The 26,657-nt window shown below is 35.4% G+C and overlaps 4 protein-coding genes across 11 annotated transcripts in view; 1 reads left to right on the plus strand and 3 right to left on the minus strand.

Annotated features, from left to right (window-relative positions):
- Nucleotides 1-213: 213 nt before the first annotated feature.
- On the minus strand, nucleotides 214-2,610 carry LOC111431325. Of its 4 annotated transcripts, XM_023067921.1 has the most exons (4): nucleotides 2,533-2,610; nucleotides 1,518-2,336; nucleotides 763-1,184; nucleotides 214-697 (listed from the first exon to the last, which is right to left on the minus strand). In XM_023067921.1, the coding sequence occupies exons 2-4, from the start codon at nucleotides 2,272-2,274 to the stop codon at nucleotides 389-391; spliced, it is 1,488 nt and encodes a 495-aa protein (XP_022923689.1). In that variant the 5' UTR covers nucleotides 2,275-2,336; nucleotides 2,533-2,610; the 3' UTR covers nucleotides 214-388. The 4 variants fall into 4 exon arrangements, with proteins under 4 accessions (XP_022923689.1, XP_022923691.1, XP_022923690.1 ...); XM_023067923.1 differs by lacking the exon at nucleotides 2,533-2,610 and having other exon boundaries at nucleotides 214-672; nucleotides 774-1,184; nucleotides 1,518-2,501; XM_023067922.1 differs by lacking the exon at nucleotides 2,533-2,610 and having other exon boundaries at nucleotides 214-670; nucleotides 1,518-2,501.
- Nucleotides 2,611-3,133: 523 nt separating this feature from the next.
- On the minus strand, nucleotides 3,134-6,605 carry LOC111431327 (ATP synthase subunit gamma, mitochondrial). The gene is made up of 9 exons (XM_023067926.1): nucleotides 6,351-6,605; nucleotides 5,830-5,873; nucleotides 5,478-5,630; nucleotides 5,231-5,344; nucleotides 5,008-5,135; nucleotides 4,540-4,662; nucleotides 4,316-4,435; nucleotides 3,586-3,707; nucleotides 3,134-3,444 (listed from the first exon to the last, which is right to left on the minus strand). Exons 1-9 carry the CDS (start codon nucleotides 6,443-6,445, stop codon nucleotides 3,375-3,377), a joined length of 969 nt encoding a protein of 322 aa, XP_022923694.1. The 5' UTR covers nucleotides 6,446-6,605; the 3' UTR covers nucleotides 3,134-3,374.
- A 905-nt stretch (nucleotides 6,606-7,510) lies between these two features.
- On the minus strand, nucleotides 7,511-14,657 carry LOC111431323. 5 transcript variants are annotated; one of them, XM_023067918.1, is made up of 11 exons: nucleotides 14,513-14,657; nucleotides 14,217-14,276; nucleotides 13,337-13,410; nucleotides 13,147-13,232; nucleotides 11,839-12,143; nucleotides 10,895-11,077; nucleotides 10,501-10,726; nucleotides 9,484-9,717; nucleotides 9,279-9,403; nucleotides 8,615-8,973; nucleotides 7,511-8,435 (listed from the first exon to the last, which is right to left on the minus strand). In XM_023067918.1, the coding sequence occupies exons 5-11, from the start codon at nucleotides 12,134-12,136 to the stop codon at nucleotides 8,178-8,180; spliced, it is 1,683 nt and encodes a 560-aa protein (XP_022923686.1). In that variant the 5' UTR covers nucleotides 12,137-12,143; nucleotides 13,147-13,232; nucleotides 13,337-13,410; nucleotides 14,217-14,276; nucleotides 14,513-14,657; the 3' UTR covers nucleotides 7,511-8,177. The 5 variants fall into 5 exon arrangements, with proteins under 5 accessions (XP_022923686.1, XP_022923683.1, XP_022923684.1 ...); XM_023067915.1 differs by lacking the exon at nucleotides 13,337-13,410; XM_023067916.1 differs by lacking the exons at nucleotides 13,337-13,410; nucleotides 14,513-14,657 and having other exon boundaries at nucleotides 7,511-8,019; nucleotides 8,135-8,435; nucleotides 14,217-14,294.
- A 2,416-nt stretch (nucleotides 14,658-17,073) lies between these two features.
- LOC111431637 (DExH-box ATP-dependent RNA helicase DExH14) overlaps nucleotides 17,074-26,657 on the plus strand; it is a 23,196-nt gene continuing 13,612 nt past the window's right edge. The window contains exons 1-20 of the mRNA XM_023068334.1: nucleotides 17,074-17,306; nucleotides 17,851-17,912; nucleotides 18,018-18,183; nucleotides 18,446-18,893; nucleotides 18,999-19,064; nucleotides 19,380-19,484; nucleotides 19,570-19,872; nucleotides 20,747-20,863; nucleotides 20,957-21,016; nucleotides 21,468-21,539; nucleotides 21,636-21,752; nucleotides 21,839-22,000; nucleotides 22,218-22,283; nucleotides 22,396-22,548; nucleotides 22,636-22,719; nucleotides 23,938-24,012; nucleotides 24,109-24,240; nucleotides 24,314-24,379; nucleotides 25,591-25,656; nucleotides 25,744-25,866. Coding sequence (XP_022924102.1) covers nucleotides 17,200-17,306; nucleotides 17,851-17,912; nucleotides 18,018-18,183; nucleotides 18,446-18,893; nucleotides 18,999-19,064; nucleotides 19,380-19,484; nucleotides 19,570-19,872; nucleotides 20,747-20,863; nucleotides 20,957-21,016; nucleotides 21,468-21,539; nucleotides 21,636-21,752; nucleotides 21,839-22,000; nucleotides 22,218-22,283; nucleotides 22,396-22,548; nucleotides 22,636-22,719; nucleotides 23,938-24,012; nucleotides 24,109-24,240; nucleotides 24,314-24,379; nucleotides 25,591-25,656; nucleotides 25,744-25,866 — 2,550 coding nt within the window. The 5' untranslated portion in view covers nucleotides 17,074-17,199. The remainder of the gene's footprint in view (nucleotides 17,307-17,850; nucleotides 17,913-18,017; nucleotides 18,184-18,445; nucleotides 18,894-18,998; nucleotides 19,065-19,379; nucleotides 19,485-19,569; nucleotides 19,873-20,746; nucleotides 20,864-20,956; nucleotides 21,017-21,467; nucleotides 21,540-21,635; nucleotides 21,753-21,838; nucleotides 22,001-22,217; nucleotides 22,284-22,395; nucleotides 22,549-22,635; nucleotides 22,720-23,937; nucleotides 24,013-24,108; nucleotides 24,241-24,313; nucleotides 24,380-25,590; nucleotides 25,657-25,743; nucleotides 25,867-26,657) is intronic.

Here is a 26,657-nt window from a genome sequence, read left to right on the forward strand (position 1 = left end):
GAAATCCATACCCTTCTTCCCAATTCAACCGATCCTAACAATGGCCTCTTTGAGAAAGTCATGTCCGGTGGCCGGGTATTAATTTTGTTTTAAGCTTTTGAATTTGGAGAATGTGGGATCTCACATCGGTTGGGAAAGGGGAACGGAACATTTCTTATAAGGGTTCGGAGAAGGTAAAATATTTCTTACAACATTTCTTATAAGAGTGTAGAAGTTTTTTTCCAAAAAATCGTAAGGCTGACAACGATATGTAACGAGCCACAAAGTTTTGTTAGAAGTGGGCTTTGAACGGTTACAGAAAACTTTCCTCGGAAGTAATCAACAGACTTCCTCCGCTGTTACAGAAGACTATCATTAGAAGTAATCAACAATTCAATTCACGATTTGCTTATTCAAGCCAAGAACTCGTGTATTCTGTATTAAGAAGCTGCTGCTTCTTGTAGTTATTTTGAAGGGCATTTTCAAGCTCCTCGATACGTGCTTCAAGTCTTGACTGAATAACATCATGCAAACGCAAGCTGAGTTCCCTTGGCGACACAGTATAGTTTCCAGAGTGAACGGTTGATTCGTTTGCTTCTTTATTAGCCTTGCTCCACCCACAACTTTCTCCACTCATCATGTCATTCCTCAACTCACCTTCAGCAAAATCTTCTTCAAATTCTGGGCCAAGCTGTACAGAATGAATTGATCTGTGATTCTAATATATGAAACTCATTACTCAACTATCCATATCAGAATGCTAACAAATGGGGGCACTGTTACCTCATCATCGTCATCGTCGTCGTCGGGATATCTCTCTGTGCCTTCGGTGCTTATATTTAATCCTAACCTCTCGAGTTCCGCTTCCAGTTCGGCTTCAATTCTGTGGATTGATTCAGAACTTTGCTCTGCCATATGCTTGTATAGCTCTTCAGCATTGAAGTTTACTGTGTAATCCATGACATGTTTTGGAGAAGATTCATCCACTGTTTTCTCAGAGAAGCCATTACTGTAAGTGTCATTACTGAGCTCCTTCAGCGTTAATGAGTCCTTCATTTCAAGTTCCTCTTGAAGATCTTCAACCAAACTCTCGGTTTGCTTTAATAATTCTTTCAACTTATGAACTTCCCTCTTATTAGATATGAAAGAATAGATTATGCCAATGAAAAATCCAAGATATAATACCAACGATTCATCCGGGCCACCTGAAAAACATAAGCAATAAGCATAAGTTAGTAATCTAACGTGAGATCCTGCCTCGGTGGATTGTGAGATCCCACATTGGTTGAAGAGGAACAAAACATTTTTTATAAGGGTGTGGAAACCTCTTCCTAGCAGACGCGTTTTAAAACGCTAACGACGATACGTAACAAGTTAACGTGGACAATATCCGCTAGCGGTGAGCTTGGGTGGTCTGGACCAATCATTAAAGCTGATTCATTTGGTGAAAATACGATGCAAACTAGTACCAATTCGAAGCCGAAAATCCATTTAAGACATTATCGATCGATGACGAGTTTGAAAAACGGCTACTACACCTTTAGAATCGAAGTGTTCCCTGTTAGCCATTTTGTTGGAACTTCTTGACTTTCTTTCCCATTCCTTTCCTGTCTTCTTATTACTTACTGTATCAGACAGAGGCCCAAATGGCAGTTGAGAAACCGCACATACACTTTCATCACCATTAAAATGTGATCCCTTGGGTAGCTTATGTTCCTCCAGCTCCACAGCAATGCATGGACTCAAAGAGCTCTGATGGGCTGGAAGGCAATCTTCTTCACAAGTCAGAGGTTTGATAAGATCCCCATGTAAGTATCTACCTTTAGCTGTGCTTCTGTTTCTTGAAGAGGCTGTTCTTCCAGAAGAATTGCAAACTAAGATTCCAATGTCATTAGCCATCGTGTTGCTTTTGCTGCTTTCCCCGACCCGTTCTTCAGAGGTCAAAGTCATATTTGGTGTAGAGAACACATTGAAATCTTGGTGACTCCCAAAAAGTCCGAGCTTTCCAATTTCAAATCCTCCACTTATGCAGGCCATCTCTGCAACTGAAGCAATGTCTGATGGGTTCTGATCTGAAGATGTTCCTTCCATTCCTCCATGTCCAAAGACATCTTCATATCGTTTCTTCCTTTGTGAAAATTTGCTAAGCAAATGATTTGAGTATTGAGGACTCACCAAATTGGATTCCCCAAAGGATAACTGTGATAAAGAACAATCCCCATCCTTTGATTGATTCTTCCAGTACTTAGCTACGTATCCAGCACCAGTAGCTGCTGCAACAATCCACAAATCCATTGAAGTTTTCTGTTCTTTCTTTTTTTCTTCTTCTCTCCTCCAATCTCAGATGGAGAAATCCACTGCAAAAATGACCCAAAATCAGTTTATGAAGAATCACCTCTTTTTTGAGAGAAAATAGCTTAACAATCTGATGGAAAAACCACTTGCTCCATGAAGAACTATGCTCAAACAGCAATGAAGTTGGCAAAAAAATAAGACCCTCAAATCCAGAAGTAACAATAATCAAGAACACAGAAGCCGTGTAATAATACCCACTATTATCATATGGCTGTATTTATTCTGGTTGAGTTTATGGCTTTCTTTTTTGCCGTCCACTAATTATCTCCATTGTCTTTTTGATGGAGGTCCAAACTATTTTGAGGTGCTATGAAGTTTGTTTGAACATGCAAGGCGCTAGCATTTCGCACGTGTCGTGTTTGCAGCAATATATCTTCGTTATTTTCGTCCTTTTTTCCGTTGAAATTGGGAAACATAAATTTTGACTTTTGAATATGCAACGAATTTTCTGATGCCTCTGGAGCAAAATTGATATATAAGTACTCCCAATACACTTGTGTGGCCAGGAAACAATTTCAAACTACCTCATGGCCAACGAAGTAAATGTCAAGGGCCTCATCGGATTTAACACCTTCATCCAGCATCACATTCAATTTAGTTTAGTATTCAAATTCAGTGAATCAAAAGATTTCAATGAACTTCTATCTAATAGATTTATTTATGATGATTTAAAAAGTGGTTTTATGTACAGACGCCAAAATTTCAAACAAAATGTGGCATTATAATGCAATGTCAAAAGAACATTACGAATCAATTTCCCTTTACACAAACCTGAGTTATTGCAAGCGAATTATCCCACGCGTACGCACATAAAATATCATACTGAAAATCAAGAGGTTTCTCAGAAAACAAAGTCAATTCAAGCATTGGAGCTTACGAGAAAATCAATTGATATCTAAACAAACTTAGTTCCCAGGATGGAATTGAAACTGGGTGTATTATTACAAAAAAAAGCTCAAAAGGCAACGTCATGATAATCAAATATCGCCTCAAGATCTTAGTTCACCAACCATTGGGTGAACCAGCAGAAGATCTAGGAACTAGCCCTCCAATGCTGAAGCTCCAGATATAATTTCAATCAACTCGGTGGTGATAGATGCTTGCCGAGTTCTATCACAAATCAACAAATGAAGTTCAGTTTTACAGAAAATAAACAAATAAATAACATGGAAATGAGTAAGTTTCTATAATTGATTCAAGTGAGATGAGAAAAAAAAAAGATAGTCGGATAAGTTGAGAGTTATAAGAGACCTGTTATAAGTTAATGTGAGGCGATCAAGCATGTCCCCAGCATTTCTGCTTGAGCTGTCCATTGCAGACATCCTTGCACCTTGTTCACTGCAAGCATTTTCCAATACGGCGTTGAACAGTACCTGTTGAGTATGTATATAGTTTTCAGTAGTTACATAAATAAGAGATACAAAATAAAGAAGAAAATCGAGTAATCAACATTATTGTATAGAACTTTTCTTTTTATGAAAAGAACTCGTTTTTCTATAATGTATCTAGTTCTTCTCTTCTTTGAATTGATTCTCATGTAATTTTGCAGCATCCTAGACCAACAATCATATGGGCGAGAACCATATACCAAAATTACTTCATCACTTATTCATCCTCAAGAAACTACTATTAAGCCATGGTGATCTGATTAATGTCAGCATGCATCTATAAGGAAATGTTTTGCCTAAGCATTGGCTCACCTAAAATTATCAAAAACCAGTAAATTGCAATGATAATTTCAATACAGAGAGACCTAAGAAAAACGGAGGAATGAAAAAGCCAACTGACTCATATCTTCAAAATCACATAGTGTTTCTGTGTATTAATTAAGCCTGAATTTGAACCGCATGAAACTTCCTACGGATTAAAAACATCAAATCTCTAACCTGCAGATTCGATTTTGCAAATAACCATGATGATTTCAACAATAAAAACCAATGTCTCGTTACAAAAATATAAGAGGCTGTAAGGGTGAGCTTACACAAGAAAACTGGAACTCTGCTAGATTTTGGAGAACCTCAGACTTTGTCTCACCCCCTTCAACCTCATATAAATCCAGGTCACCAAGCCTTCCCCCAGATTCTGCCTCCCTTTCAACAATCTGAAATGCAGAACGCAGAGTATTCACAAAGGCAGCAAGGGCAAGAAATTTAAGAAGGGGAGAAGAAAAGGTCAGTATGTAAAAAACTCCAGTATTCTTATTACCTCAGGGGACAGCACGGTAGATACTGTAGGCAGAAATGAGACAACTGACTGGAACTTGTTGAAAACAATCCTCAGAGCATCATATTCTACGTTCTTTAGAATATCATCAGCTAAAACAGAGACCTAAAAGTGCAAAAAGGACAGTAAGAAATGGGCATTTCAAAATGTCAAGGAAGGTATCACATCACACAAAAGTTTGAAGATTTTACCAAGCCAGTAAAAACAAGAAGTGCACTTTTGGAAACAAAAAAGAAATTCACTCAAAACTTTGGAAACATCATTTGCTGCCACAATGGATCATACTTATGGCCTTATCTATTGTTACTTATCCTACACCAATATGAAGACTTCAAATCTACGGTAGAAGCCCCTACATACGGAAGCATAGACAAATAGACAGAAACATATACTCATGAACGAACAATGAAGATATTATTTGTGATGAACTATGTGGTATGGTTAACTAACTTGAGTATAATTTAAAGGATTCTTCTGCAGCTCAGTGATGATGACTTCTATGTCGTTCTTGGAGTCACGTACTAACTGAGCCTTTGCCTTCTCTCCCAATATAGCATATTTTGTTTCCTGTTCAGGACCTATGAGCAGAGTAATTACAAAATTAGTATCTTATTTACTGTAGTCTCACACTGAAAAGAAGAATAGGATAAAATTTTTTTTTTGCAAGTAATACCAGAATTTATCTTGCGCAGAGCCTTGCTTATCTTGACAGAGGTAGAATTAATTCCACCACAAAGACCTTTGTCTGAAGAAATGGTAACAATGACATTCTTCTTTACATCAACACCTATGTTTCCAACAATAAATAAACCATGAGTATGATGTGTACTTTGACATAATACACATGGCAAACACAAAATAAGTAAAAAGAAGCAATTCATGTGTCAATATAAAGTAGGAAACATATGATATATACATACTTGGAATATCCCCAAGAAGTGCAGTAAAGGGTTGCCAAAGGCCACGAGAATTTTCAGCACGCACTTGAATTGCCCGAAGCTTTGAGGCTGCAACCATCTTCATTGCCTTTGTAATTTTCTGAATATTTTTCACACTCTTCATTCGATTTCTAACTGTATTCACATGTTAAAAAAATGATAGTAAATCATCAGTAAGTAAGAATAATAAAACAACAGAATAATTGTCAAAAAAATGCCAGTTGATTAACAGGAAGCAACGTATTTTTTTTATTTAAAAAAAAAAAAAAAAAAAAAACACCATAAAATAATATATATAAAAAGAAATAGCAGATCCAGTGTAAATAGCACCTACCCACTTGAGTGGAGATAGAGCGCACACCAAGAGGAGCTTGTTCCCTTCACACAAAAAACACATATTCAGGATTAGTGATTTATGTGCAGAAAGAGCTTCGGCAGATATTCATAATTAATGATAAGCTAACCAGAAAACCCAGAGTAGTATGGCTCTCTAAAGATCTAAAAAACCACCATAAGTTTTCCAACAAAAAAAACGTAATACTTTCACGCATCTCTATTAATGGAAGATCATTGTATTTTTCAAAGAAAAAATAAACCACGGCATATTTCAGAAAAATAAGTCAAGCATTAGACGCAGCCCAATCTTAACATAAAGGGTTCAGACAGATACGTACAACAAAAATTAACAAAAGAGAGGTAACCCCTAATTTATGAAAATAAAATAGCAATTACTTCAGGATTTCATCGATCAAATGAAGGAACTTTTGAGTCCAGAACAAAACATCCTAATCAAAAAGAATCCGTCGCACAGATAAACGCATTAGGGCAAAATAGAATTAGGGTAAAAGTGAATACTCGCAAACGAGGGAAGACCGGAGAGCGGTGATTGGTTGAGAAGAGATCACAGTAGCGAACCGCCTCCCCTCACGTCTTAGAGCTGCCATGGCCATTTCTTCCTAAAGCGAGATCGGAACTGGAAGTTGAGGAAAAAGAAAAGGTAAGGCCGACGAAAGGGTTTCTTCTTCTTTTCAATAGCAGCGAACTCAAACGCTTCTCACTCAGTTTTAGAGAGTTTTTCGCATCTAGCGGAGGCGAGGTCAATATTTACAGTTTTTGTAAATTTATCATACCCATGCATCTTTACCCAAAATACCCCCATTAAAATCTAATTTCCCCAAAATACCCCCATTAAAGTTTCAGAAATATGACACAATCATTAACAAAATTATACGGATGACCTTCTTGTATTTATGGAGCGATGTCCTGTATTTTGGAGATTTGTATTCCATTGGACCATTTTCTTTTCTTTTCTTTTCTTTCTTTTCTTTTTTTAATTCTCAATTTTTACAAAATTTCTGAGTTTTTGGTAGAGAATTTTTAGTGCTCAATTATTTAACATTGGAGTCTTAAAACTATGGCCAAAGTTCTTTAATTCTTTTTAATTTTTTATTTTAGATATATAAATTATTAAATTTTGATATTGTTGTTAAGGTATTTTTACAATTAATCCTAAAAAAAAATTAAAATATTTACTTAAAAACGAGAGAAACTGATCCTTTAATATTTATACTCACATGTAATTGTATATAACACTAATAAAATTTAGATTACCAATTTAGCCACAAAACTTAGAAGATAAAATTTATATTTACATCAAATAAATAAATAATGTTTAAAAATTTAAAAAATTTTAAACACCTAAATATTGAGGGGGTGTTACGCTTCTCTTTCGAAATAAAATTCATGGAAAGTTTGTCTTGAAGATTATGAATAAGAAAGGGGGTGTTACGCTTCTCTTTCGAAATAAAATTCTCCGTTGATTCATCCAGAGGGTGCAAGTGTTCTTAGGAATGACCAGCAACAATATGGAAATAAAAAACCTATATTTGGAGTGTTGTGCGGTGAAACCTTAAACCTATATTTGGAGTGTTGTGCGGTGAAACCTTAAACCTATATTTGGAGTGTTGTGCGGTGAAACCTTAATATTAAGTCTTATATTTGAAATTAAAAAAGAAAAAAAAAACGGAAAATCTAAATTTCTTACCTGTGAAATAGTAATAATATCAAGTAAATGGTAGGCACAAAATAGAGGAGGGTAGTAAAAAAGAAAATTGCAGCAATGGGGGGCAAGCAACAGCAAGCGACTTCCATTAATAACTCATGCGGCCATGTTTCGAGAGTCCAATATATTGATTACTTGCATTGACCCAAACGTAGTTTAGGATTTGGAACTCAAAATCACCCCAAAGCAAACCAAGGTGCCAAATCGCCCTTCAAAAACTTAGAAACCAAAGTTGTTAAACTTCTGAATCAACCTACTAATAATCATAACCTCCGACCAAAGATAGAACTGTAAACAGAAGCTAAACTACACGTTAAATTCGGAGTAAAACCTTCACAAAGTTGTTTTCACTACACATGAAGTTTGCCAAAGAACCTCCACTTTCAGTGGTCGGTGAATATGAGTACGGCACAGTTGTTGGTCTTCAACAGAAGAACTAACACAGGGTAAGTTCAATTCAAACTGTTTCTATATACCAAAAAGAAGAAGAAAAAAACTATGTTATAGCCTTGAACTGTAATATTGACATGCTAAGTCAAACAAGTGTAGATATCTACGATATACTGGAAAAGCAAACCTTGAAGGGCTTAAACATCCAAGTTGCTTCATTCACCTCAGAACTAACGGCGCTCCTTTTTAATCCCTGCATTAAAGATTTGGAGATACTTGTCTGCAACTCTCCTGGGAACATCTTGGTCAGTTAAGCCAGTTCTGTTTTGAGAGCCATCAATACTAAATGTTGGCGCCATTCTCGAGCAATGCTCCGTTTCCAAGCATTTTCTGTCACTTTCTTCCTCTTTAATAACTGGTATAGGTTCAATCTTTACTTTTGACTGGGAAAGAGAATACGAGCCAGTGGCTGCGATTGGAGCAGGTTCCTATCATATGGTTAGGACAATGACAAAATGAGAGGGATCAGACAAGATTTTAGCATCATCATAAACAAACTAAAGAAATGCTTGGTTCTCCACCTCCTTTTTTTTATATGAACGGCAACGAGCAAATGAAAACCAGGAGGGAAAGGCTTGGTTCGGTAGCTAGGATGAGATATTTCTACCTGATCTTTTATTTGAGCAGTCGTAGTTAATGCATTGACATCGGACTCCCTGGATTTTTGTGACCCAAATTCTAATAGTAATCGCTGAATGGTAGAGTCTACATCCTTTGCAGTTGGAGACTTTCCAGTAGTGTTTCCACCCGTTATGTCATTTACCCTTTTAACAGCATTGTCTTCATCGTGCTTTCCATGTCCTTTAGGCGTGAATTCCAGCAGGGGAACTTTGGACTCACTTTCTACAGAAGAAACTGCAGAACCATATTCTAACATAGGAACAAGAGACTGGTGTTTCTTTATAGCACGGAAGACTCCGAAAAGGAGGCATTTAGCACTTAGCATATTAAGATCTGCAGAAAGAGTTGCACATATGTTATAAAGCGTGGTTAAAGTTTATGTCTAACTACTACGAGCAGTACGAGAATACATGCTCAAATGGAGCTTAATTTGGACTTCATCATTTGTCAACTGAACAGACAAGTTTTTAAAGCTTAACGTAAAGATAAACGTATTAGTATATTCACCACTAGGAGGAGGCCACTATATGCAAAATACAGTTATGACCACTAGAACATATAAATAGGAAGAACAGTATCGACATTCAAACCAACGTGAGACTTAAGTATTACACTAAAGAATGCCCAAATAATGAATGTAAGAGCTTTACGCTGTGAGTGGAGATCCAGCTGTCTATAAGTAAATACGACCAACTCAGCACCGTCAATAAGACTTCTTATCAATAGATCTTCTCTCTCCATAAGTTCAAACAGGTAAGAGCTGTTCTTTCTGGACCTACGCTTTAATCAACATTTGCTTTACACGGCTATACAACAACAAAAATTGTAACCATTCAATCCGAAATCATAACAGACCTTTCAATATTGTCGGCGGGAAAGAAGTACAAAGCAATGTCAGCAAGATCCGGACATTCATCGTGAAACAGCTCATCCCAAATATCAGAACGACTAAGAAGCTTCACTTGAAGAATGGGAGGAATCTTCCTCGACAATTCATAAGCTCTACCATGTACTACACATGGAGGCTTTGCCAGGAATCCATCATAAAATTCACCGCCCATACGTGCATCAATAAATTGGAAGCCTCCCCTAAAGAATAGAAATTTCTGGCAGTAGTAAATAATTTTAATTCTCAGCGAATCAAATATATAATGTCAGAAATGTTGCAACAATGGATATGAAGTACTCAACCATCAACAGTCACTGCCGAAGCACCATGTACTAAACTTTAAGAACTCCATAAAAAAGGACAATTTTGAGAAAATGAGATGCGATCCACTAAATATACACGCAAGAACTGGAAGCATAGATTACATAGAAAAAGAATTGCTCAGAGCTTCACTTATCATAAAAAAAACACTAAATTGTTAGATCATAAAAACCTATTCTACAAAAGTTAAATCTGCTTTCGGTAAATATATACCCAACCCCAAAAGAAAGAAAGAAAGAAAGAAGAAAAATGGTCTTCTTCTGATCTTAAAAGAATGTTCGATGAGAAGGCAAATTTTCGTGTGAACTCATACAACTATTCATCGTCCATTTTCATCCAATACGATATGCAGCGAGAAGCACAATATAACATATGCAGTTGGCATATACTTAGAAATCACAACAACAGCAGTGGCACATGATATTTAACAAATAAGAAACTTAACTGACCAACTTATTCGAGCCAAGTAGGTAAAACACTGCCATAAATCATCCAATAAAATTCTGCAAGGAATTGGAGAAAGCATAATTTTTATAAAAAATAGATTAATTAAATACAAAATTACTACATTTTCAATTGTATGCATCTCTTAAGTTTTTTAACAGGGTTTATCGATTCTAAAAATGGAAAAAAAGAAGCGAACCATAGAGGAAGGGACTCACTTCCAAGAGGCGTGTAATGATGGGAGACAGTCACGGTAAGCATGTATTTCCTGTGTCATCAAAGCATACTTGATTTGTTTTTGCGTATCCTCCAACTTAATGAGAGGTGAAGGAACTTCTTTTCCTTTGTTGCCACGGTATGCATGTATTTCCTGGGTCAATGAAGCATTCTTCCTTTGTTTTTGCATATCCTCTAACTTAGTGGAAGGTGAAGGAACTTCTTTTCCTGTGTTGTAATTAATATTGGCAATAAAAATAAAGAAACAATAACATACAACTAGAGATGGAAACCAAAACTAAGGGAAAGAGCTATATTGATTGGCTTGGGATTGGATACCATAATAATAACACAATTTAAGAGTTTCATTAAGATTGCAAAGCTCTTCTCTCTTACCTGTTTTTGTGACAGGTAAACCATGCCTTGACACGGAAGAAGCTTTAGCAGGTATATCTGTAACCTTCACCTTCGCCTTTTTTAATGTTTGTACTGGATCTACTGGCATTGAAGGTAAACAAGTAGGTAATGCTTGTTTCTTCATACCACATATCGTTGGAGGCACCGTAGCAGAACTTCGTTCTGAAAGAGAAGAACAAAAACGCAAATTAAACATTCAACAAAACATAAGTCAGAAAATGAATAAAAAGAATAAATGCATGTGTCTAAAAGGACATGACAGACATGATTTCTGGCATTATAAGTTTTCATTTTGCACCTCAAAGGTTGCTAACTTTGGTTCACAAAAATAGCTCCATACACTTCTAGAGATTCATAACTGAAAAATACTATGTGACCTAGAGCATCATCACTAAATAATTTAGTTTTTCTAGTGAGAAACTAAGCTTTCAGAACATAAATTATTAGACCTTGCATACCAAGGTCTAATAAGATCATTGGTTAATAAGAAGCACAGACTTCGTCTAACTTAGAAGTGTTGGGCATATCCTTCGAAGATATGACTTCACGTGCACAGTGTGGAGTTATATTTTGGAGGCATTTGACTTTCAGTTAAACCGTTATAGTGACCCAGAATAAGATCCTTGAGGAGTTACTTCTCCGTCCATCTTTTAGGAGAAGGGCCATAAAAAATAAAAAATAAAAATACTTGTTGAGCATATATGGAACAACTATTAAAACAATAAATATATGTTCAACATTAGTTGTACAAAATAAATATGGATCCAATGTTTGGTAGGAAAGTATAAAACATTTGTTTAAGCATAATAAATAGGCACAAACGATAATATTGAAAAATAATAACATGTGTCCATATACATGCTTCGTAGATGGACACACATAAAGTAACAAATGCAAGAAAGGATAAGAACGGACTCAAGAACCTTGAGATTCTTTTGATGCTTGGAAATGTGGTCGGGGGATAGAGCTTTCAAAGAATTTTCTGGACTTAAATGTTCTTTGGGGTCCAAAAGCTGCGTTCAATTTTGAAGGTCCCTTCATCCCTCCCGATGATAGCTTCCTTACTTCTTCAGTAGGTAAGAACTTCACTTTGCCAGTTTTAGCATGTCTTAGCATTTTAGGTTGAACCAGAGATCCTGAATCATCAGGACTTTTGGCCTCGTCTAATGTACAATTACCACAAAGCCAGGATTTGGGGACATCGCGACTTTTATTGGGCATACAATAACTGAAAACAGAGAGATCGCAGCATATAATTATATAAGGGTAACAAAAAGGGAATGCTTCTTAGGACATCGAATGGATATAACTATAAAGGACACTCGAATCAACCATATGAAATCGAAGGATCAAAGCACTAAATGGAACTAAAGGGATTAATATCACCAACGTTACAACTTCTTAACAAATTTTAGAAGCTCAAGCCTAAAGTTCAAGCAGTCAATTTTTCATCAGCTTTGTTAATCAGTCCAACTAGCTGAGATTTAAAGCTAACACGATAAGAAGACAACATATTCCCATCAAGTAGAGATCTTAGGAGTTTGTTTCTCCTCGGTATATCCCTAAAATCAACAAAATATGCAACACATTCATGATTCAACTATCTACAGACTACAATACGAAAATCAAGGAAAGAAAATGTGTTGAGGATTGTTGGAGTTTCACGTTGGCTAATTAAGGGAAAGATCATGGATATATATGTGAGGAACGCTATCTCCATTCGTATGAAGCATTTGGTTTCAAAAGTAAAGTCATGAGTTTATGCTCAAAGTGGACAATATCATATAAATGTAGAAAGATCATGGATATATACGTGAGGAACGCTATCTCCATTGATGTGAGGCATTTGGTTTCAAAATTAAAACCATGAGAGTTAATACTCAAGTGGACAATATCATATCAATGCGGAGGGTTGTTGTTCTTAATATGGTATAAGAGTCATGTCCTTATCTTAACTTAGTCATGTCAATAGAACCCTCAAGTGTCGAACAAAAGAGTTGTGAGCCTCGAAGATGTAGCCATAGTGACTCGGGTGTCAAACAAATGGTGTATTTTGTTTGAGAGCTCCAGAGAAAGAGTCAAGCCTCAATAATTAAGGGTAGGTTGTTTGAGGCCTCCAGAGAAAGAGACATTTAGGTGGTCGAACAAAGGGTGTACTTTGTTCAAGGGCTCCAAAGAAGGAGTCGATCCTCAATGAACTTGAACGATAACAGAGGAAGAGATAACCATACAGATGTTCACGAACAACTTTGCACTTGGAGCAGGTTATAATCAGCTCTGCATAACCAACATCACCACAAACATAACAGAAGTGATCCTGAAAATCGAAGTAGAAACGCAAGAATCAACATAAAAGTGGTTGAAAGCAAGTCTAGAATGCAGGTGGAGAGTACTAGAGAAGTAGAAGCACTAAACACGTACAAATTGTTCTCAATATGGAAATGGTTCTTTACTAAAACAAATCTGATAGGAAAAGTGCCAAGCAGCCAGCCAACCTACGATTCTCATGAAATGGGAAGGTGAATTTAATGCAAAATGATAGATACACATGTGACAGACAGAAAAATAGAAAAATGGGAAACAAAGATCTTTGTGTTTGCTAATTTTTCTATCACGTTGACATATGACAAACTGGAAATCAAAAGTTGGATTCTTGGATTGGGTATCGATTATGTTACGACTAAAGACTTGGTCAGGGTGATTTTGAAATGATTAAAAATCACTTCTATCATATTCAAAATCAGTCTTAAACAAGCTTTTAATCATTCAAACTTAATTTAATGTTTGATTTTACACTTTCCAACACAATTTTCATGAATTAAAATTCATTTTTAAAGATTAAGAGCATATTTTAAGGGATTTTGAACATGAAAAAAGTGATCTAAATTATTTAAAATCACTCAAACGTGAACGAACTCTTTAATTTGTAATACTACATTAAAATATGCAAACGTATATGAAGTATCGTGAAAATTAACGCATACAAACGACAACGAAGAGAGTCAAAACCTAAAACAAATCGGTTCCAATATTCCACCGCAAAACACACTAGACTGAACATAAAGAGTCCAAACACAGCAGCTCAAGACAAACAATATAATATTCACGCAAACTCAGATTCTGACAACAAGAACAAGCAGGCAAACTCCTAGTTTAAGAACATTATTTCAATCCAACAAAGTCTCGTCTTCTCAAGATGTCATACAGATACGCAGTCTACGCACATTTTATCAAAAAGAGAAAGCGAAGTACAAACAGACTAGGCGATGTGCAGAAACCCAAACAACGCAACATAACGTACCGCCATTAACAGACACGGAAGCCCACATTCAACACCACAATAAATTATCGCCCGTATTCACTGCACATTCAACGTCAGATAAGGGCCAGAGAACAAAATACGAAGATGAGAATAAACGAAATAAATGAACTAACTGCCTGTATCAGCAACGCCATTAAAATGGCATTCTTACGTAAGAAAACCAAACGATCATAGAAATCAATAGTTTAACGAGGAGCGCCATAGGGAAGCGGAAACAGAGGCATGAGATGAAGAACAAAAACAAAACAAGAAAGGCAAAGCAAAGAGATATTTACTGTGTAAATGGATGAACAGAGTTGCAGTATCAATAGCTCGCACGCTGCATTGATGATTTGTTGGAGAATAAGCAGTGGAAGGAGAAGAAATGCGTTTGAAACAGAACTGACCGCAGATGAAAACTTGGGGAGGGAAACAATATAAATAAACTCCAAACAAAGTATGAACAATGTGATACGTCGGCGCCATTTTTTCGTGAGAGGCCTGTCGTGCTCCAGACGTGCCTCCATACAGGGGCCCACGTTTAATAAAAATAGGGTTAAAAATACTTTTTTGGTTGCTTCTTTTATTTTAAATTTAAAAAATATATATATCATTTTAGGACTTATTTCTGTTTCATTAAACACTCCAATCTCTAAATTTAGTTAGGATATTTTCTATAAGTTTATTTGAAATATTCTTTAACTTTTACATAAATAATTATTCTCCATCAATTTTCCCATAAATGTTTAGAAAATTTGTTCACCTTTTTGTATTTGTGGCATGAAAAAAAATATATTATTATTATTATTTATTCAATTTTGATAGAAAATTATGGATTAATTTTGAAATTAATAATTAAATTTAATACGAGTATACAAATTGAGGTGAATTTTTCTTTTAACCAATTTATTCTTTTTTTTTAATTGAACCGGCCAAACAACTCAACTTAACCCAATATTCTGTATATATATATTATGATAAAATTTGATATATTTGGAAAATTTAAATGTAAATCATTAAAAAAACAGAAAAAATAAAATAATAAAACATGTCTTTGATCAGAAGCCTGCCAGTAAAAGAAATTTTTATTTAATTACACGATTAAGATTGGCATTATTTAAGAAAAATAAATTATATATAATAGCTGTCAATTTTTAAGTATATTTTAATAATTCAACCGTGTGAAATTTCAATTTTACCCTTGAATTTTATTTTTGTTCAAAATAATCCTTGTGTCGATTTTTTAGTTAATACAAAGATAAAAGAGTAATGTGATGATATAATTGTACATGTTTCAACTATGAAATTTCATTTATGTTTTTAAATTTCATTTAAATTCACATTCTTTAAAATTATTTAAGAACAAATTGTTTCAAATATTTAAATGTTGAGTGAATAACATTATTTTAAATGTTGAGTGATATTATATAATCAATTAATGAAAATCAACATAATTAAAATAAATAATAGAGAAACGGAGAAATTTAAGACAATCAATCCAAAACCTTATCAGAAGGGTGTTTAAATGATAATTAATTTAACTACTAACCATAAATATTATAACTCTTTGAGAAGCTGGCTAATTAATTAAGTACTTTGATTAATTAGTCCCCCGACAGATTAGCATGGAGCTACATACGACGACGTATGAGAGGGAGAATATTACGTGACGTTGGAGCCGGAAATCGCCGTGGCTCTCATCGGTGGTGATGCCGGCTCCAGTGCTGGCGCCCCCAAAAACTCCAGTGGGAGATGCAGTATTGGGAAGGGAATTGGTAGTTGTGAGGGTCGATGGTGGTGGCCTTGTGACAGGCGATGTCATTCCCGGTACTGTTAGTGGAGTTACTCCGCTGCCGCCATTACTGCCACCGCTAACGCCACTCGAACAACAATAGTCACCATTAATACCTAATACGTTCATCAAAAGAAAATCAAGAACAATTTTGGGTTGGGTTCGGGTTGTGAAACAATGGAGCGCCGAACAGAGAAGAGCGAAGAAGTTTGACGAGAAATATAGAACAGAGAAGTCCAACGAAAAACACAGAGCGGAGAAGTTTAACGAAAGTGAAACAGAGCACTGGGCGAAGAGACCGTTGACAACGACATCCAGCGAGAAACACATAAACAAGGTCGAACGGAGAAATAAAAAGTGAGGAGAGAGTCTAACGGAGAAATAAAGAGGGGAGCGATGTCGAAATTCGACGACGCTCAAAGACGATATGAGAACTTAGAAATTTAACGATGACACAAAGAAAGTCGAGAGGAGTCAAACGACGAAGACAAACGCTGTGATGTGAGACTGTGAGTGCGAGAGTCGAGACTTTATTTCACTCACTCAGTTACCCTCAAGGTCGAAGACAAATCGCTGTATGAGGTTGCGAGACAAAGTCTCAGACTCGGGGTCAAATAACGGAGAGATAGAGAGAGAGAGTCAAATAGACGGTCTGCATACGTGCTAGGGGCAGGAGATGCATACGATGACCACTAGGCTTGAGTTATTGGATTAGCGGGTTAGATGTACCTTATAGAATGTCGAGGATTTAAGATATCAAATTTATTATTTTACCCAAAAAAAAAAAAAAAAAAAACACAACAAATTTTATTTTCCACATTAGTCTAAGGTTAAAAAAATAAAATTTAAAACTTAAAATAAAAAAACACGTGCATACAAAATTTCTAGCGAAGTATAAGCCAATTTGTGTTCACTTTTGTTGTGCATGCTGGCATCAGTCGACATGTCGTTTGTATTATCAACAGGCCGTCCCAAATTCCAGCCCATATATGGTAGGAGAAATCGTTATAAAGTAACCGACGTGTCGTCGAGTGATAGTCGACAAGTCGGCCGAGTCATAACAGTGATCTACCCGCCACTGCGAGAGAAGCTTTGTACACAAGCCAGAAGCTCCTGCCGTCGCTAGCTCCTGCCGTCGCTAGCTCCTGACTTTCTATCTTCGATTCAGTGTTTGGTTATGAAGCAGTGAAAATGTTGTTTCAGATTCCCCGATTGACCAGTTCCCTCAGGGAGCCATTCGATGTCGACCAGGCGTATCTCCATCGCAAGCTCCTTCTTCAGAATCACAAACCGACCCAGTATTATCTCTCCCAATACAATTTTTTTTTTCATTTCTCGTAATTTTTCTGTTTGTGAATTCAGCTTTAAGACTTTTAGAGTCTTAGCTGTTCTTGGGTTGAATTAAAATGTTATTAAAGCAAAGAAAGCGGACTCTATAGTGGATTGGGCTAATGAATGATTTGCGAATACTTAGCTGCTTAATTTCTTATATCCTTTGTCCACTCCATCAATCTGTGCATTACCCCAATTCGATTTTTCTATCGTTTTCACGTATGCTCTGTCTGTGAATTTCAGCTGTAGGAGTGTCAGAGTCTTGACTGTTTTTGCATGGAAGTAAAATACAAAGTAAAGCTAGGAAAATGGACAATATAGCGGATTGAGCTAATGGATTGATGGTTTTTGAATCTGAATACACAGCATCTTGATTCTAATATGTTTTTTTTTTTCATTTTTTTTTTTCACTCCATCAGTCTATGTGCCAAATTGAGCTAGTTCTTTATGCTGAACGTAATGAAAATGTCTCTTTTTTTTAATTTTTTTTAATCATGTTATGCAATCTAGTTCTGTAACTTCATCTGGCGAGTCAGAGCTTGCACGGAGGATAGTGTATCAATGGGATGAAGGTACAGATCATTGTCACTTAGCATCTTTACGTAAATTTGGTCGTGAATCTGCATATTGCTTAGCTTCTTATGGTGTTATTTCCTTGATTGAAATCGGTGGAGCAGCATCCTTTGAAGTTCGACAAGCCTATAAGCAGTTCATTGCGGGAGTTGTTGGATTGGTGGACAGAGAAGTACCATCGGAGGAGCTTGGTGAGGTAGCGCTGACTATTTATCGCCTTTTTGGAGAGCAAAAAGAAGAGAATGATCTCAACTGGACAGCTAAAAACAAGTAAGAATATGGTTTCCAATATACAATTTCTGTTTCTTAAAGATAAAATCTGAAAGCACAAGTGTTATTTTATGTTGATTAGATTTTTCTTGTTTTTATTTCAAAACACAGCATAAAAGAACTAAGGTTTCTTGAATTAGAACTCGATATAGTACTTTTTCACGTTGAGAAGTTAAAATTACCATCACAGAAGCTTTGGACTGTAACTGTGAATTGAGCATGTTTTTGGGATGTTGACCTCTTCTATTATTTTGAAACGCAGAGAAGAACTGCAAAAGCTTATTGGCCATACAGTTTCAGACGCTAGGCTGCAGAAAGTTGTTTCTCTAGCTCAGAAACTATTTACTTTGCAGCCAAGGGATCATGCAACTACATTTCTGGCAGAGAAGCATGTTAATAAGGGTGACTCCGAAGTAGAGTTTGGCGCTGATCTTGTGTTTAGAGAACCTGCTAGGTTTATGGTGGATGTGTCACTGGAAAATTCAGATTTACTGGGCAAGGATTTTACTGCACCTACATTTTATGACAGACAACATGTGCATGATGATTCCATTAACTTTGATCTCTCTAATGAAAGAGGAAAGTTAAATTTGAGTTGGTTGAGGGATGCATGTGATGAGATAACCAGAAAAAGTACCTCACAACTTTCCACTGATGAACTTGCAATGGCTATTTGCCGAGTCCTTGATTCAGAAAAACCTGGCGAGGAGGTAGCCAAGTATATATATTTATATATTTATATATGTTGAATATATTTAATCATAGAACTTTTTTATTTTGTAACATATGAACTTTCTCTCTCTTTCATTCTGAAGATAGCTGCAGATCTATTGGATCTTGTTGGTGATGGAGCATTTGAGTTTGTTCAAGATCTTATATCAGTAAGAATATGAACTTAACCTTTTTGAAAATCCTTGTTTATTACGTTCATATTTCTCACCCCTAATCTTCCCTTGCTCTGCTTTTTTTCTTTGTTTCTTTGTTTCTTTTGGGTGTGGGTAGGAGGAGGGTGGAGAGTTAAGTGAGAAATCTTCTAATGCAAGGTTGAATGTGCAATAATTATTAATATTTTGAATATTTAATTGTTGACAAGAATTCTATTATTAATTTTTGTTTTATTTTTAAAGTAAAAAAAAAAATCTTTGTCAAATTGACATGGTTGATGTTATTAACTTTTCTTTCCCTTCTTGTTATAGCACCGAAGGGAACTTGTGAATGATATTCATCACGGGTTAACAATAATAAAATCCGAAAAAACGACTTCAAGCTCTCAGTCACGAATGCCTAGCTATGGAACTCAGGTATGATCTGGATCTATGATTTTAATCAGAATATGTGTTGACAGATTGATAAATCTCTCATCAAGCTCTTTGTTTTGAATTTAAGGTTACTGTTCAAACAGAGTCAGAAAGACAAATTGATAAGCTTCGACGTAAAGAGGAAAAGCGAAATAAACGAGGAATTGACTATGGTACTGATAGTGATTTCTCTGCTATAAGCTTTTCTTCTCTAGTTCAAGCAAGTCAAAGGAAAAGTCCATTTGACGATCTTATTGGTTCTGGTGAGGGCGCTAACTCCCTTACTGTTGGTGCCCTTCCTCAAGGAACACAAAGAAAGCATTTTAAGGGATATGAGGAGGTTATTATCCCCCCAATCCCAGCAGCACAAATGAAACCTGGAGAAAAGCTGGTAAGTCTTTTTATTTTTATTCAATTTCTTTATCTCTGAATATCTTTGTTTAGTCAATAATTATAAGAAGGCGTACCATGCAGATTATGGCTAAGATGCAATTGTAAGCTTTTCAGAGTTCACTTAACGATTTTCAGAGTAACTTTAATATAATAGTGTTTGAAGAAGATAACCAACCCAAAAATAAAGTTAAAATTCCAACATGTACTATGATTAATTCAAGGAGAAACATTATGGTTTGATGCCTACAGATTTTCTATTAAGCCAGGGCAGAATAAGTTTGAACTAAAAGTAAATTAACAGATTTGGATTGCCAAATCCCTCAAATTTTCTCAAATATATATGGTGCTACAAAGTTAGTTTCAATCTTTCTATGAACATGGTAGAGATTGAGTTTTTTAATCACTACTTTTTATAATCTTTGATGTTTCTGTCTCCTCCTATTCTGGTTATAATGTTTTCACGGCGCAGTGATTTCTTTTCATTAATAAAATCAGGGTGCCATTTTTCCCCTGATTAATTTTCCAGATATTTTTTCTGTAAGAAATGGTACTTTCTAACGCCAGACAATATTTATCAAACTTCTTAAGAACTGGGAATTGAAGTTCCTGTTCTTTAGAAACTATTCTTTATTGTAATCTGTTGAGACATGTATATATTGAAGGCATTTAAAAAATGAGATTGTATGATTTTTTTTTTTTTTTTACGGACTGTAAAATATGGACCACTAGACTATTCTTTATATACTCGTGTTTCATTTAGCTTTACTTGTTTCAGTAACCATATTTTAAGTTTTTGATTCTGCATGTATTCTAAAATTTGCTCACATCTAATATTGTATATGTATACATTTTCTTTTTTCATTTGCTATCAGATTGAAATAACGGAGTTGGATGATTTTGCTCAAGCTGCTTTTCGTGGATTCAAATACTTAAATCGTATACAGAGTCGCATTTTTGACACTGTTTATAACACCAACGAGAATATACTAGTGAGTTATTTCCTTTCTATTTGTGGAAACTGAAATCTTGAAATTGTACAGATTATCTTTCGTGTTCTGATTGTATAATTATTTTTCTTGCAGGTCTGTGCTCCAACAGGAGCTGGGAAAACTAATATAGCCATGATCTCCATTCTCCACGAGGTTTGTACTTCAATGGTTGTAACAAAAATGCCTTGCTCATTTGTTTGGATACAATATTCTGGTCGTTAATTCATTTATGGTGGAGTAATCCGTAGCACAGGCCTCTCTGAAATGGGATATGTCTTTATAGAGGTGATAGGAGCTGAAGAGTTTCATTTACCTTGATATTGTCATCTTTGTGTTATATGATGTATACTAATAGATTCTTATTATATTCACTTGATCATACAGCTAACTGAACTGGCATACAATTATTTAGAATAATTTTAGGCTGATGGTGGCTTAAATGATATTTTCATGCTATTGGGTTATTTTAGTCTTTTCAGGTGGTGTACATTTCTTAACCCAAATTTAAAGAAGTATATGAGTGACATTATGGCTCTGCCAAGCACAGAAAGATATTTCTTAAACTTATGCAGTGAATGAATTACGGTTTTGTTTTGAGTTCCAGATTTCACAGCATTTCAAGGATGGATATTTGCATAAAGATGAATTTAAGATAGTTTATGTTGCTCCTATGAAGGTAAATAGCTTTTAGATAGCTTTCAGTTTGTTTTTAATTCTCCGGTGAGGTTTTGGCATGACAGCTTCTTTTCTTGGCTGGTGTTACACATCCTAGGCGCTGGCTGCAGAGGTCACATCTACTTTTAGCCATCGCTTATCTCCCTTGAATGTTATTGTAAGAGAACTAACTGGAGACATGCAACTTTCGAAGAATGAACTTGAAGAAACTCAGGTTGCTTTACTAAATTATTCATTGTAAATTTTCTTCTCAGTTGTTTAAAGTAACAAAGGTTGTTTCTGCTTTTCTATTGACACCAGATGATAGTGACAACACCTGAGAAATGGGATGTCATAACTCGCAAAAGCAGCGATATGTCACTGTCGATGTTAGTCAAACTCTTAATTATTGATGAGGTACATCTTCTAAATGATGACCGAGGGCCTGTAATTGAGGCACTAGTTGCACGAACTCTTCGTCAGGTAAATTATTCTTATACAAGTTTTCATTGGGTTTTATCTGCTTGAAGTAGAAGTGTTTTTCTGAATCATCGAAATGAGCATAAGTTAGTATACCATTTTACTACTAGTTGTCATGGCATGTTTTCATTCATATCAATAGATTTCTGAAATGGTGCTTTATTTAGAATTCAAGGAATATATAGTGTGTTCATGACTTAATTTTTCTGTATGTTGACAGGTGGAGTCAACACAATCAATGATACGTATTGTTGGCCTTTCAGCCACCCTGCCTAATTACTTAGAGGTTTTCCTTCACCATGCTCTGAAAGATCCTTTTGTATCATCATCTTTTACTGGGCCATCTTGAACCTCATTATTTTTGGCTAACTGATTATAATCACTCTATCTCGATCTAGGTTGCACAGTTTCTTAGAGTGAGTCCTGGAACAGGACTTTTCTTCTTTGATTCTAGCTATCGTCCTGTGCCTCTTGCACAACAATATATTGGTATCAGCGAGCACAACTTTGCAGCTCGCAATGAATTGTTAAATGAAATATGCTATAAGAAGGTATTTGTATTTGGGATCTATGCCAGATTCTACCTTGGAAAATAACTCCATTGATTTAACATTTCAATTTAACACATTTGATGTCAGGTTGTTGATTCATTGAAGCATGGGCATCAAGCAATGGTGTTTGTTCATTCCCGAAAGGACACAGCAAAAACAGCTGAGAAATTGGTATACTATTTCCATTCTGTTCAATTTGCTAATGGTCTTCTACTTTGCTTAAAGTTCATACACACATCAAGAATTTTTTTTTTTTTTTTGCCACCAGAGGAGCAAGCATTTGATCACCACCATGTATTTTAGTTATTTTTCTTTTGATTATGGGAGCTCTAAATGATTATGAAAGGATTTTGAATCAATTTGGCTCCCTATGATTATCAATGTAATATAATGAACTAGAAACCTTTTTCTTTAATCTTCTTCTTTTATTAAATTTATTTTACAAAGAAGTGGGATTGACTTGAACTATTCAACTATTATGCTTTTATACAAAAATAAAGTTTAGATTCCACTCTATGGAAACAAACATGAATTGGATATATCCAAAGGGGATCTGGTGAGAAAATTGTCTAATCAAATGTTTCTGAAGTTGTGGGTGCAAGAAATTATTCAGAATACTTATTAGAAAAGTAGTGGGGTTGTTTTTAGTAGTTGGTTTGAGAGAGGGAAGGAAAACCTGATTATGGGCTTTAAGTTGGGAAATGGTGAGCTCATCTAACTCATTTACAATATGTAGATAAGATTTTCTTTTGTTCAGGAAGATTCTCTTGTTAACGACACTGTATTCACATGTAGGGAAACTTCCGGTCACAAGATCAATAGAGCCAGCATTGATTATTGTGAGGAGAAATCTTGAGATGAGATATTACATGAGCTATTTGCTGATGTATCTTGCTCTATGGATTAGAATATTATACTGGCTGTCTTTCACATCTTTTGTTGCAGTTTCAGTAGACTTGAAAACACAAAGAAAAGAAGTCCATCATTACTTAATTCTCTCGATTATTGTTCGAGAAGGTTTTTCCTTTATGAAAAATTTGAAAAATTTAGCGTGCAAGTATTGGAGTAGGTTTTGTCTAATTTGTAGATGTGCTATATGGCTAAGATACTAGGCACTGCATTTATGTGCAAGTCCAATCAGATAATAGTTAGAATTTTTGCTTTTTTTGAATTGACGATCAGTCATGTAGTAGTTAGATTCATCCTGTTTCTTGAAGGATATTTTTCCATTTCCCACCGTATTTTTAATTATTATTTTTTTTTTTGCATAGTTGGCTTTCAACGGGTAATAGTTTAATCTCATCAAATTTTATCTGATATGATCGCTATTTTACAGTGGACATATTAGTTTCATACTTTCTTTCCCCTAATTTATTATGCATTACGTAGGTTGAACTTGGCCGAAAGTATGATGATCTTGAGCTATTTAAGAATGATGCGCACCCACAGTTTGGTATTATCAAGGTAAATACGTGAAATATGTTCGTACTTGTCTTATGATCCTGGCCTACCTTTTTCCTAATAATTCTTTTGCCCTCTTGTTAAAATTATGCATTTCAGAAAGAAGTCATCAAATCCAGGAATAAAGATCTCGTAGAACTTTTTGATCATGGGATTGGTGTACATCATGCTGGAATGCTACGTTCTGATAGAGGTTTAACTGAAAAGCTTTTCTCTGATGGACTATTGAAGGTTGAGCTCACTCACTTCTTGTTAAAGCCTAGTACCTCGGATTATTGACTGATTGAGTGGTTATTTGCTTTAGGTTCTTGTTTGTACAGCCACCTTAGCATGGGGTGTAAATCTTCCCGCTCATACGGTTGTTATAAAGGTAAAAGTGTTGTTCAAATTGTGATATTGTATTGTTTCTGATTCCAACAATTTGGGTGCTGTGCATGGGTTCTTATGTATTGGCATGGCACTCTGGAGTGTTTTTGTTTTGGCCTTTCAGTTGCTCCTTAGCAACATTGTTTATATACTCTCAATGAAAGTCCCAATCTTGGAGTCCTTTATTGTACTTTTCTCTTCGGTTGCTCTAGCTCTTGGACTTTGCCAGCATTTTTGTATGGTTACCTTTGGTTGTCTTTATTCTTCTAAATGGAAGTGATTTCTGTAGGAAAACTACTATATTCAATTCTTATTAAAAAAAAAAAAAAAAAAAACTACTATATTCATATTTATCATATGTATGTAAAATTTTACAAAATTAAAACCTAAGTTGCAAAGATAGAAAAACTAAAACACACCTATATGAGGGATCACACTTTTATCAAGGCACCTCAATAATTATAGTTAATCAAGGTTAAGTTATATTAGTGACCACTTTTGATTATCGTTATTTGATGGGTAAATATATTTTAGACCTCCAATCATGAAGGTTTATTCCAAGAAGGGTAGAAAAGGGAACTTAGTTCCAAATGTTTATAAGAGTTCCAAATGTTTATAAGGAGGTTTAGTTTTAGTTTGTTACCTGTATTTGAAAGAAGTTTAGTTTATGTTGGTTATCTGTTCTTGAAAGTTCGAATGGAGAGTTAGGGAATGAGTTCAAGCCATGGTGACCACTTACTTGAGATTTAATATCATATGGGTTTCCTTGGCAAACAAATTTAATAGAGTCATGCAATTGTTCCGTGAGAATAGTTGAGGTGCATGGAATCTGGTTTAGAAACTCATGGATATCAACTAATATGGTAGGGTCAAGCCCCCATTAGAAGGAATTTACAACTTTCTAGTTTGTTATGTGTTTCTCCTTATGTATTGCTTGGTGTTCTGTTTTCCAGGGGTCATGTTGTCTTGTGTTGAGTCAGTTTGTCAAGGTGTAGAGAGAAAGTTGACCTCTAGAATTTGTCACAAATCTGATAAGTTGTAATTTCAACAGTGTTATCTGATAACAAATATGGATGCCAATCAGTATATCAATTATTTAATGAGTAGGTGTATCCATGATTTGTTGCTCGTTGCATGCTTTGGTATTGTTATAATGTTGTCTGCATGCTTCACTGCTATTTTTTCACTTCATAATTATCTTCTGCCAACTTCTAGGGCACCCAATTATATGATCCAAAAGCTGGTGGATGGCGAGATTTGGGTATGCTTGATGTCATGCAGGTGAGAGTCACTTATTTCACTCATGGTATACATGTCCTAAACGATCTCATTTTCAAATCTCATATTTTTTTCTTTTTACCTCCTCAGATTTTTGGACGAGCTGGGAGACCTCAGTTTGACAAAAGTGGTGAAGGCATCATAATTACATCTCATGATAAACTTGCCCATTATTTGCGATTGCTCACAAGTCAGCTCCCTATAGAGAGTCAGGTACGTATGTGTGCTATTGTCAATCTTGGAGCTATGAAGTATGTTCTTTTTTTTTTTAGCAATAAATGAACACTTGTTTATTTTTAATCGATTTTTTTTAATTAACAAATCACCTTTCACTACAATAATTAGAAAGTAAGGAAGAATACCATAAAACTATGACCAACCGACATTAGGACTGCATGAATTGCCAAAAAGGTGTTGGCAATCAGAACAAGTGGTTACTAAAAAGAAGGTTTAGGAATATGAATCCATAGAGTTGCCAGAATGAGGCACTGCAGATCTTTCTACACGCTCTACCGAAACCTAAAAATACTCTTTCTTTCAAATAAAATATTCCAAAAGACAACTAATACACCAGCTTACCATAGTTAACTACCATTATCCTGGAAGAAGAATATACGCCAAATTCCTCCACTTTTAACCACAGAGATGTCAAAAGAATTCCAAAACAAGCTTCTTGCTGGAGTCTCAAGAGAACCTTTCTGCTCCTTTCTTGATGATAGCATGTCCACTTTCGTTTTGTGATTTTGAAGTTTGTTGTCTCTCTTGTTTACTTTTTGGTTCTCTCTTGGGAAATAATAATAATAAAAAAGAACTGAATATAAGCTTGTTGGGACCGAGGAAAAAAAAGCTTAGGCTCTGTAGAAGGTGTTGAACCTCATTTCTAGGGCGACAAGTGAAAAAAAATTTGAGTTTTCTTCGTGTTCTTCAATCTCCAAAAATTGGAGAGGAAAAAAAAAAAAAAAAAAAAAAAAAAAAAAAAAAAAAAAAAAAAAAAAAAAAAAAAA

This window comes from Cucurbita moschata, unplaced genomic scaffold (genome assembly GCF_002738365.1).
Source record: "Cucurbita moschata cultivar Rifu unplaced genomic scaffold, Cmos_1.0 Cmo_Scf00036, whole genome shotgun sequence".
Lineage (NCBI taxonomy): Eukaryota > Viridiplantae > Streptophyta > Magnoliopsida > Cucurbitales > Cucurbitaceae > Cucurbita > Cucurbita moschata.